The sequence below is a fragment of the Ahaetulla prasina genome, chromosome 14 (assembly GCF_028640845.1).
Source record: "Ahaetulla prasina isolate Xishuangbanna chromosome 14, ASM2864084v1, whole genome shotgun sequence".
Lineage (NCBI taxonomy): Eukaryota > Metazoa > Chordata > Lepidosauria > Squamata > Colubridae > Ahaetulla > Ahaetulla prasina.
The window spans coordinates 4975811-4987945 of NC_080552.1; the positions used below are offsets into that span (position 1 = coordinate 4975811).

The following is a 12135-nucleotide window of genomic DNA, read 5'->3' on the forward strand; positions in this document are numbered from 1 at the left end:
CCCATATCTATATCCACATATACATATGCTATACATACACACATGCATACCTACGATGTTTCCCCGAAAATAAGACCCTGTCTTATATTATTTTTGAACCCTGAAATAAGCACTTGGCCTTATTGCCATACGCTCAAAAGCATGATTGGGCTTATTATCAGGGGTTGTCTTATTTTGGGGGAAACAGGGTGTATCTATCTATCTATCTATCTATCTATCTATCTATCTATCTATCTATCTATCTATCTATCTATCTATCTATCTATCTATCTCTTAACCACAGTCCATTTTGCATACATATTTATTTACCTTTCGTAGTTGGTTTGTGAAAAATAATGTCTGTAACAAACTGTTCATGTAGCAGGTTGCACCCTGGTTCTTCAGCCCCACATATCCTGTGTGCTTCTTGGAGTCCCATCTGCAATATTCAAAGAATTGGCATGTTAGAATTGGGATACAAGAACTGGGCATACACACATTTTACACATCTTTTACACACACACACACACACACACACACACACACACACACACACACACTGAAATCAAGCTAGAAGCTTGGTTTCCATCACTGAAATCCAGCTGGTTCAAATTTTAACTGTCAGCAAATCGCGCATCTGTTATGAAGCAATTAGGATAACAGTACACATGTTCAGAATTCTGAAATCTGTTCAAGACTTGGAACAAAGCAACAATAACAGAGAGAGAAATTAAAAACAAAGATGTAGCAATTTCCAAAGAAAAAATCGTGTGTCTGAAAAATGAAAGCTGCTTAGAAGCTAGGCCCCTGTGAAATGATTTGTCCGAAAATGAATTATTGACCATACTGCTCAAATTTATGATAAGCAAACAAGTCTATACCAATTCCACAATACAGTTAGTCCTCGACTTACGACCACAATGTCTGTTGCTAAGTGAGACATTTGTTAAGTGAATCACTGCAGTTGTTAAGTTAGTCACATGGTTGTAAAATGAATCTGGTCTCCCCACTGACTTTGCGTGTCAGGTCACAAAAAGGGATTGCATGACCCTGGGACACTGCAACCGTCGTAAGTATGAACCAGCTGCCAAGCATCTGAATGTTGACCACGTGACCATGGGGATGCTGCAATGGTCGTAAGTGCCGTGGTGGCGCAGTAGTTAAGAATGCAGTACTGCAGGCTACTTCTGCTGACTGCCGACTGCCAGCAGTTCGGCAGTTCGATCCTGACCCTCAAGGTTGACTCAGCCTTCTATCCTCCTGAGGTGGGTAAAATGAGGACCCAGATTGTTGGGGGAAAGAGGCTGACCTTGTAAACTGCTCAGAGAGGGCTGTAAAGCACTGTGAAGCGGTGGATAAGTCTAAGTGCTATTGCTATGAAAAATGGACATAAGTCCGTTTTCACAGGGTACTTTGAACTCGGTTATATCAGCCTCTCCAAACAAGCAGAGAAAAATGGCACAGTGTGGGATACTGACATCTCTCGAGATCAGCAAGGATGACAGGTGAAAGGACATGCACATCTCAGTTGCAAGGGAAATTGGGGAGAAAACGAAAAAGGGCTGCAGGATTTGGGCTTGGCTAGTCTAGAGAAAAGAGGAATCGGGGCGACATGATAGCAGTATTCTAATATTTGAGGGGCTGCCACAAAGAAGAGGGGGTTGAATTATTCTCCAAAGCACCGGAAGGCAGGACAAGAAACTATGGATGGAAACTAATCAAGGAGAGAAGCAACCTGGCATTAAGGAGAAACTTCCTAACAGTGAGGACAATTAAGCAGTGGAACAGCTGGCCTTCAGAAATCGTGGATGCTCCATCACTGGAGGATTTTAAGAAGAGTCTGCAGTCAGTCACTTGGTATAGATTCTCCTGCTTGAGCAGGGGGTTGGACTAGAAGACCTCCAAGGTCTCTTCCTATCCTATCCTATCCTATCCTATCCCATCCCATTTTTGATTTGATTTGATTTGATTCGATTCCATTCTGATTAGCATAAGAACCATGCTCAAGAATTTCATTGTTCAGTTCAGTGCAACTTCTACTGGCTTTCTTAAAAATAACTTGGCAAAGATTTGAGGGGAGGGGAGCAGACACTGCAGTGTTTTAAAGCTCTCAGTTTAGAACTTCTAACTGTCTTGGAGTACAATGCAAATTTTTCAACATGAATAGGAAAAAAATAGAAGGTACTAAAGGTACCAGATTTACAAAACTTTTATCACCTTCCAGGTCTGCACTATTGGTACAAATGTTATACAGACAGTGCTTGACTTGCAAGTTTAGTGACTGTTCAAAGTTACAATGGCACTGAAAAGAGGGAGTGACGGCCGTTTTTCACACTTATGACCATCGCAGCATCCCCATGGTCACATGAGCAACATCCAGCTGCTTGTCAGATTTTTGCGACCGTTGCGGTGTTCCGGAGTCATTTGATCTCCTTTTGCAACCTTCCGATGAACAAAGTCAATGGGGAAGCCATTCACTTAACAACCATCTTCCTGACTTAACAACTGCAGCGATTCAATTAACAGTGACAAGAAAGGTCGCAAAATGGAGCAAAATTCATTTAAACAAAAGTCTCGCTTAGCAACAGAAACTTTGGGCTCAGTTTGGTGTCGTATGTCGAGGACTACCTGCATAGAGGAATCACTTTCTCCACCCAAGACCCTGTTCACTAGAACCCTGGGAAGATCAAAAGGGCTCATTTTGTGATGTTAAAAGCAATTAAGGAAAGGATTCTCTACTTTCTGAAGATGGTCCTTTCCTTCAAGATGAACAAAGAACCCTGTCAGGGAGGGACCAAGTCGAGAACCTTTTTCCTCAAGAAAACCTGCTTTCTAAAGTTGGGGGAGTTTCATCACTGGAGGTTTTGACGGCCATTTGTCTAGATCAGTGTTGGCGAACCTTTTCGGAAGAGTAGCTCCCTGGCGCGCAAGTGCGGGAGCGCCAGAAACCGGAAGAGAAATTCCTCGGCATGTGCATGTGCACCGGTCATCTGGTGTTCCGGTTTCTGGCACGCACGTGCCCACAAAGACCAAGTGGCTTGCCGGAAACCAGAAGCTCAGCTTGCCGACGTGCGCATGCAGGCCAGGGAGCTGCTCTTCCGGTTTCCGGTGCTCCCGTGCATGTGAAGACTAGCTGGCTGGCGCGCATACGCATGCCGGAATCTGAAAGAGGAATGCGCATCAACTAGCGTGCCTGGGGAGATAGCTCTGTGTGCCACTTCCGGCCTGCGTGCCATAGGTTCCCCATCACAGGTCTAGATGGTATGCGGATTTCTGCACTGGTGTGTGTGTGTCCCCGTGTGTCCTAGAAGAACTTGGAGGTCTTTCCAAGAAAACGACTCCACTTGAAGAAAGATCCTGTCATTATAATCCCTCCTTCTTCCATTTTATATCACTTCCTTAGAAGAAAACTGTAAACATAGTAGGGATTGTTCGTTAAACTTGCTAACTAATGTATTAAGCAAGGATTACATGTGAGAAGGAGTAGGTCCTTGACTTGGTGAAAGCGATTTAAGGTAGAAAAATATGAGTTTTTCCTCTCTTAATTCCACAATTAAAGAAATTGTAACGTTTCTTAGAAATAGCTCATAAGCCTGAAAAGGAAAAAAAAACTGCAATGGAAAAAGGGGAGCGAGCTATTTCCCCCCCTCCAAGAAAGCAGAAAGAGCAAAGGCTACTTACGCCACACCGTGAGGAGCATCAGCTTGAACATAAACTTCAAAAGTGACTTTGTCATCTTCTATGTAGCCTTTATCTGGATCAGTAACTTCCTACCAAAAAGAAGAGGAGAGGAGGAAAGGATTGAACCAAGAACATCAAAACCAGAAGCAATAACCTTTTGGGCTCTACCATTCTTGAAAGGTCAGGTTTCAATCTGAAGCTCAAGTCAATATAAACAGACATCAATTTTTACCACTGAGCTCAAATGATACGGGGATGTCTCAAGCTGTCAACAGATGGCCGTTTCTAGAAATCAATAGAAGCCACTGACAGCTTTGACAACGACAAACTCGATTAACTGGGAGGCGAAGGGGACTGATAGAGGTGGGGTACAGAGCCACGTCTTCTATTACACCACCTGTAAGCTGCTTCTTGCCCCTTCCTGATCTAGAGAGCTGAGAAGGTTATTGGTGAACACAAAATTAGCTTTTGAGCTCTGCATCTCGGGATGCCTTAAAGCAGCTTTGCTGGCTGGGGCATTATGGGAGTTGAAGTCCTCCAGGCTTAAAGTCACCAAGATTGGAGACCCCTGCCTTAATGAGACTCAAAAGATCCGCTCGGTTGTCCTGCAATTTGACTCAAAGGATTTCGGATTATGAAGGTTTCACACTCACAAAAAAGTTCTGAAAAAATTACTTTAGGCAAAGAGGGGAGGGAGAGAAGATAAGGTGGCCAAACTATCCACAACTCCACTTCAACCTGGGTTGTGATGTGTTCTAGTCCATCCAACAAGGAATGGGACAACTCACCACAGACATTATTTAAAATAATGTAATTGTTTTAATTAAATTTAATTAAAATATTTCTTTAATTTTTGTCGTTCACATTTCATTTTGTCCCTTCTTTGGCACCCTTTTTTTAAATGATTCTATCCCACCATTTCTTTGATATTAGAACTCTTGTCCCATGGCAAGTTGGCTATGGCGAATTGTCCTAGACCCCATCCAACATGCCACGCCCCCTCTCCCTCCTCCCTAGTGGCAAACAGCTACTTACACTCCAGGACATAAAATTGGAAAAGCCCCAATCGTTTTCCTTATGAAAGAATAAGTGGCTGATGCGGCGACTGAAAGATTTCTCATCATCCTTGTAATTTATTATCTTGAGCACTGCCTGTGCATGACAAGACCATGACCTGCAACAATTAGAGAGATAACACTTTGACACACTGTTGCAGAAAAACCTCTACTCAGAAATTACATTTTACTGAGCAAGCTTCTTCATTTTTTGTCACTCCTGGATTTAAAACTTTCCTTAGGTAGCCTCCAAGGAGTGGTAGCCATTATTAATATCCTGGAAGCAATTTATGAAAAGCTTCTCCTTTTAACAAATCTGATTATTTCATTTTTTAAAATGTTGTTTCCCACATAAATTTTCCATTTCTTTTATTTTCTTCTAGAGTTGGTTGAAAATGTTACTCCTTTCAAACAGTAACATAACTTTTCGAAAACTTTCCAAAACTCCTCGAAATCCGGCTGGGGAATTCTGGGAGGTTGGAAGTCCACACATCTTCAAGTTACCAAGGTTGAGAAACCACGGTCTGGACCAGGGGTCTCCAACCTTGGCAACTTTACGACTTGTGGACTTCAACTCCCAGAATTCCTCAGCCAGCATATGCTGGAATTCTGGGAATTAAAGTCCACAAGTCGTAAAGTTGCCACGGTTGGAGACCCATGGCCTGGACTGAAACAAGTCACTGTTCTCATTATGTTGTCTGAGGCTACCAGCACTGTAGCCAACATCCGACTTTCAGAAGTGACAAACAAGTCAGGGGTCAAATGCTACCGGTTTGGGCCGGTTTGCCCGGACCGGTAGTAAATAAATGCTTTTAAAAAGATTTTTAAAAGGTTCTGACGATTAGGTGTGACAATCAGCTATGCTGCGTGATTGTCAGAACCTTTTTTAAAAACTCTTTTAAAGCATTTTTAACTATCTATTCGCCCAAACTGGTAGTAAAAAAAATGCTTTAAAAAAAGTTTTAAAAAAGGTTCCGAGGATCGCACGGCACAGCTGATTGTCTGATCGTTGGAACCTTTTAAAAAACTTTTTTAAAGCATTTTTTACTACCGATTCAGGCAAATAGGTAGTAAAAAAAATGCTTAAAAAGGCAAAAAAAAAAAGTTGGTCATGCCAACCCAGTCACATGACCCCCTCCACCAAGCCACGCCCACTAAGCTACACCCACAGAACCGGTAGGGAAAATTTTTGGATTTCACCACTGAAACAAGGCCTTTGTGTGCCTGGAAGTTGAATCATGGCAACCCGATGTCTTTTTAGTTGGAAACGTTTCACGGCTTATCAAAGTAGCTTCTTCTTGGATCCAATTGGATAAAGCAGGGAAACATTTCAAGCCAAATAGAAAAGAACACCGATTGCCGTGACTCAACTTCTAGACAAACTCTACCTGTATGGCTGTGAATCTTCATCATCGACATGCGTCTTCTGAATATATGCATATCTACAGTACTGTTCCGATACGGCCTCTGCTTGCTGATGCCGCAGGGTGGATGCATTATCTCCTACCGGACAACATACCCCCACGTGGAAAATTTCAAGGCGCTGCATTCAAGAGAGGTGCTGTGTATCAATTCGTAGCGGGACTTACGTGGAATCGGACTCAGCGTTGCACTGAAGGAAGAACCCTACGCTTTTTTGGTGAGGTCTGTCTGGATAAAGCCGCGGCATCACCATAATCTTCCAGGGCAGGTTCCGCACAAAACAAGGGGGGCTTAGGACCGATTCACTCAGCCGGTTGAAACGCTCAACTGTGAACTGAAAGGTCGCTTCTGACCGCCAGCTTGTGTCTGCAAAATAAGGAAACAACAATTCAGGGAGTCTGCAGTCTGGTCTGCGGGTCTCCGATGAGAGAAGACTGGTACAGTAGCCCATGAATTATGACTTGTCGCTTGTGACCATCCAAAAGTTACGTTTAAAAGGTATGTATAACGAGCTGTAGTGGCGCAGTGGCTAGAAGGCAGTACTGCAGGCTAATTCTGCCGACTGCCGGCATTTTGATCCTGACCAGCTCAAGGTTGACTCACTCAGCCTTCCATCCTTCCGAAGTCGGTAAATTGAGGACCCAGATTGTTGGGGGCAATAGGCTGACTCTGTAAAACGCTTAGAGAGGGCTGTAAAACACTATAGAGTGGTATATAAGTCTAAGTGCTATTGCTTTAAATTAAATTAAATAAAATAAAATAATTTAAATTAAACCTTTAAATTTCCAGGTTCTATCATATCGCACGATATAGAATGGACAGCTAACATGAAAAACATCATCAAAAAAGGACAACAAAGAATGTTCTTTCTGCGCCAACTCAGTAAGCTCAAATTGCCCAAGGAGCTGCTGATTCAGTTCTACAGAGGAATTATTGAGTCTGTCATTTGCACCTCTATAATTGTCTGGTTCGGTTCTGCAACCCAACAAGAAAGACACAGACTTCAGAGGATAATTAGAACTGCAGAAAAAATAATTGCTACCAACCTGCCTTCCATTGAGGGCCTGTATACTGCACGAATCAAGAAGAGGGCCGTGAAAATATTTACAGATCCCTCATATCTAGGACATAAACTGTTTCAACTCCTACCCTCAAAACGACGCTATAGAGCACTGCACACCAGAACAACTAGACACAAGGACAGTTTTTCCCGAAGGCCATCATTCTGCTGAACAAATAATTCCCTCAACACTGTCAGACTATTTACTAAATCTGCACTACTACTAATCTTCTCATAGTTCCCATCACCAATCTCTTTCCACTTATGACTGTATGACTATAACTTGTTGCTGGCAATCCTTATGATTTATATTGATATATTGACCATCATTTGTGTTATAAGTGTTGTACCTTGATGAAGGTATCTTTTCTTTTATGTACACTGAGAGCATATGCACCAAAGACAAATTCCTTGTGTGTCCAATCACACTTGGCCAATAAAAAATTCTATTCTATTCTATTCTATTCTATTCTATTCTATTCTATTCTATTCTATTCTATTTATCTGTCTATCAGCTCTCTATCTAGCATCCCTCTATCTATGTACTTCTCTCTCTGTCTTTGGCCATGGTGGTTCAGTGGTTAGATTGCAGTATTGCGGGCTGACTCTGATGACTACCAGGAGTTCAATCCTGACCAGCTCAAGTTGGACTCAGCCTTCCATCCTTCCGAAGTCGGTAAAATGAGGACCCAAATTGTTGGGGGAAACATACTGACTCTGTAAACCACTTAGAGGACTGTAAGCACTGTGAAGTGGTATATAACTCTAAGTGCTATTGCTATAACCGGGATTCAAAGTTCTGATTGGCTGGGGACCCCTGCAATCACGTGATCTTATTTTGGGCGCTCAGCAACTGGCCTATTTTCACAGCAGCCATTTGTCACATCCCATGGTCATGTGACTTACAATGACAAACAATATTTTTTTGGTCAGAAAAACATCAGCTTCTGTTTCCCGGCACAAAATGTCTACTGCAGACAATGGGTCGGCTTAATGACTGAGAATTTACCATAGTAATTCACTTAACTACCATTGCAAAAAATGTCATAAGATGAAGTCACCCATGGGATGCCCAATGTAAGTCAAGGACTATCTGTACAGAAAAAGAGACCCACAATACAGTAGTGGCCAAAATTGTGGAAACCTTTTGGGAAGTATATTTTTGAGGTTTGATGGCTAATAACACCACTTGTTTTTGGAGTTTCAAGATAAGAGTCTTCCACTGCTGGAATGGCCTGGGAATAGCCCAGACCTTCACCCAATTGAAAATCTATGGAGCCAACTAAAGAAACTTGTCAGAAGCGACCCAGCAATAAAACCCAGTTAACAGAAGCCATCCTTCAATCTAGGTTTCACATTATAACAGCTGCAGAGCTAGAACATTTGGTTCACTCCACGGGAAGACGTTGTAAGGCCGTAATTCATGCTAAAGGTTACCCAACTAAGGATTAACTGACATGGTGATAATTTTTGCATATCTCGTTTTTTCTACGTGTTTCACTTTTCTTCTTTATACTGTTAACTGCTATTCTAATAGCAACTCCTTCATAAAAGTTATTGCATTACATTCTTGATTAAATTATCTTTCTGTTGATATATAATTTTACGATACTACTAAAAAAAGGTGGTGTTATTAATTCCTAAGGGGTCTATAAGGGGCGTGCATAAGAGCACAAACGTGCCTACTGTTCTCTGTCCTATTGTTCCTCTTCATTATATCCAATTAATATAGTTATTACATACTTATGCTCATATATATGCTTATATATTATATAGTTATTTCATGTTAATGCTTATATATACTGTTATGACAAAATAAATAAATAATAATAAATAAATAAATTAGCTAGCTTTAGAAAATACACTTTTCCTAAAAGGTTTCCACAATTTTGATCACTACTGTTATATAGTAGGGGAGGCAAAAAATTGCCTTCTCTTTAGCTTGACTCCACTGATGAATACTTATTCATATAAGGATCCCTCCTATCACAAAACAATTGTAAAATGAATTGTTTCACAAAGCTTCTCAAGCATGATTGTAAGCTTACCTGAGGTAAGATGGGTGGCCTATACATTTCATCAATCAATTAATCAATAACAGGCGTGTCAAACTCAATTTCATTGAGAGGCGCATCAGGGCTGTGTTTGACCTTAGGGGCCAGGTGGGTGGACCAGCTCAACATCACTTGTGTCGGGGGCACCAGTGGTGGCCAAAGCGCTTTCCCAGAGAAATGGGCTATCATGCTCCATTTTGGGTTGCGACGGACTCATGCGATCCTCTGCCAGCAAAAATGAAGCTTGGGAAGGCAGCCCACGCAAGCTCCGTTTTTGCTGGCAGAGGCACTGTGGGCCAGTCCTTCACGGTTTCCAGGGCAGCCCCGTGGGCTGGCTCCAGCCCACGGGCCTTGAGTTTGACACCCCCGCCCTATGGTGAAGTTTTCAATTAGCCTGTGGCGACCAATTTTCTGCTGCATTTCCATTACTATCCAAATATGAAAGTGAACTTTAGAAGTTGGCTGCAGAATTCAGAAGGCATTAAAAAACGGGCCAGAAAACAGCCTGGTTTTTAGCCATTTTCAGGTACTTGCGAAGACCAGCCTGCGCCGGAGACCAGAAGAGCTGGCGATGCCAGAGCACATGTGCCCACAGAGAGGGCTCTGCGTGCCACCTCTGGCACACATGCCATAGGTTTGCAACCACAATTGTAGATTTTTATCCTGCTGCGTCATTACGGACATTATAAGCTTTCTAGGCTAAATATGATTTTTTTAAAAATAACATACACTTGTACAGTAATACAGCTGCTAGTTCAGTCTTCTTTCCTGCCAGGATTTATGTGCACTCATGGAAGGCTACCAAAAAGTGGGAGGACATGAGTCAGCTTCACGTCCAAAACATCATCCATATTTTTTTAAGGTAAATCCTGAGTCATTTTCACTTGAACTCAGCGCCACTTCCTTCGGAAATACAGTAGCTGACCATGAAGCAAACCTGAATAAATGTATTAATAGCTAATTCAGTTTATTATTGAGATATTCTGCCAAAAAGATGTTAAGCCACTTTGCTTAAAAGGTAATCGACTTAACAATGTTCCGTTTAGTTACAACTGAAAAACCATAACAGTTTTTCACACTTATGACTGTCTCAACCTGGCAACTTTGTTGAGGATTTCAACTCAGATTCAGCCAGCAAAGCTGGCTGGGGCATTCTGGGAGTTGAAGTCCTCCAAGCTTAAAGTTGCCAAGGTTGGAGACCCCTGCAGCATCCCCATAGTCATGTGATCAAAACTGAGATGCTTGGCAACTGGTTCATCATATTCACGACGGTTGTAGCGCTCCTGGGGTGACGCGATCCCCTTTTGAGACCTTCTGACAATGGGGAAGCCAGATTCACTTAGCAACCTAACTTAATAACCGCAGTGATTCCTTTAACAACGGTGGCAAGAAAGGTGGTAACGTGTGGGGCAAAATTCCCTTACATGTCTCACTTAGCAACAGAAACGTTGGGCTGAACTGTGGTCGTAAGTTGAGGCTTCCAGGTATGAGACTACCTGTAGTATAAGAGACCAGGCTAGAAACTGGAAGGCTGTGAGTTCTAGTCCTGACTTAGACACAAAGCCAGATGGATGACTTGACAGTCATGGTCTCCATCCTAGGAAGAGCCTCTTTCAAAATGCTGCCAAGAAAACTACTTGGCATCTGTCCGGGCAGTTGGTAGGAATTAAAACTGACTGACTTGAAGGCACATAATGCACACAAAAAGGGTTTGCAGCACATCTCCATTTCTCAGCTTGAATTCACACGCTAAGGATTCACCATGCTAAGCCAATTTTGATTTACAGTAACTGTTTTGTTGGACAAGCCAGGCTCACACATAACATTAAACCATAAACTACAATCTACAAAGCACAAGAGAATCCACACGTTGCTCTAACCCAGATCCAACAAAACACGATTTGGCTTAGTACGACATGTGAGCCCAAGTTGAAGTGAATTTTAACAAGAAAGGATGCGGCTGCTTCTTTTGCTCAGGTTTCTCCTTTCGGGAGTCAAAGGTGCTATTCTGACTAAAATCTGCTCAGTGCATCGTTTGCAGTCAACTGTTGCTCCGGAGGGTAATTTATGTTTTTAGAAAACCTGTGACAAAGGCCCAAAGGTGATTTCCCACAGACTTTCATTTTAGTAGAAAGCTGTTTCAAGTGCCTGAGGTCCCAGCCCCATCACCTCCTGTCCAAATAACAGATCAAGTTATAAACATTATCAAATAACATGCAGAAGAAATGAGCAGAAAGATGACTGGGAACTGTTCACCTCTGGTGATTTAAGTTTCACATTCCTCAGCCTGATCGTTCCCAGAGGATGCAGGGCAGTGCAGATAAATTCAGGCCAAGGCAATTCGAGCCAGCTCCCACTTCAAGGATCCTTCACGGAATTAAATAAATTACTTAATATTCCTCTGCTTTTGATAAAAAAACCACATCTTGATTATTTTAAAATTGGCTCTTTTGTTGCACTTTTATATGGGTTTTTTATGTCTTTAGCTGAGAGTCACTCTAAGAGCCAGATGGGCAGTATCTAAGATAGATAGATAGATAGATAGATAGATAGATAGATAGATAGATAGATAGATAGATAGATAGATAGATAGATAGATAGGATGGATAGATAGGGTGGGTGGGTGGGTAGGTAGGTAGGTAGGTAGGTAGGTAGGTAGATAGATAGATAGATAGATAGATAGATAGATAGATAGATAGATAGATAGATAGATAGATAGATAGGCAGGCAGGCAGGCAGGCAGGCAGGCAGGTAGATAGATAGATAGATAGATAGATAGATAGATAGATAGATAGATAGATAGATACTGTGGATAGATAGATGAGAGAGAGAGAGAGAGAGAGAGAGAGAGAGATAAATAGGTAGATTGGATGGATGGATGGAT

At 42.1% G+C, this 12135-nt stretch overlaps 1 protein-coding gene across 3 annotated transcripts in view; it reads right to left on the bottom strand.

The window, feature by feature from the left end:
- Positions 1–12135, bottom strand: part of USP7 (ubiquitin specific peptidase 7) — a 94597-nt gene that overhangs the window by 38430 nt on the left and 44032 nt on the right. For all 3 annotated transcript variants that reach the window (XM_058157125.1, XM_058157124.1, XM_058157123.1), the window contains exons 3-6: positions 6305–6503; positions 4696–4834; positions 3661–3749; positions 310–418 (exon numbers count right to left, since the gene is read on the bottom strand). In XM_058157125.1, the coding sequence (XP_058013108.1) occupies positions 310–418; positions 3661–3749; positions 4696–4834; positions 6305–6503 (536 nt within the window). The remainder of the gene's footprint in view (positions 1–309; positions 419–3660; positions 3750–4695; positions 4835–6304; positions 6504–12135) is intronic.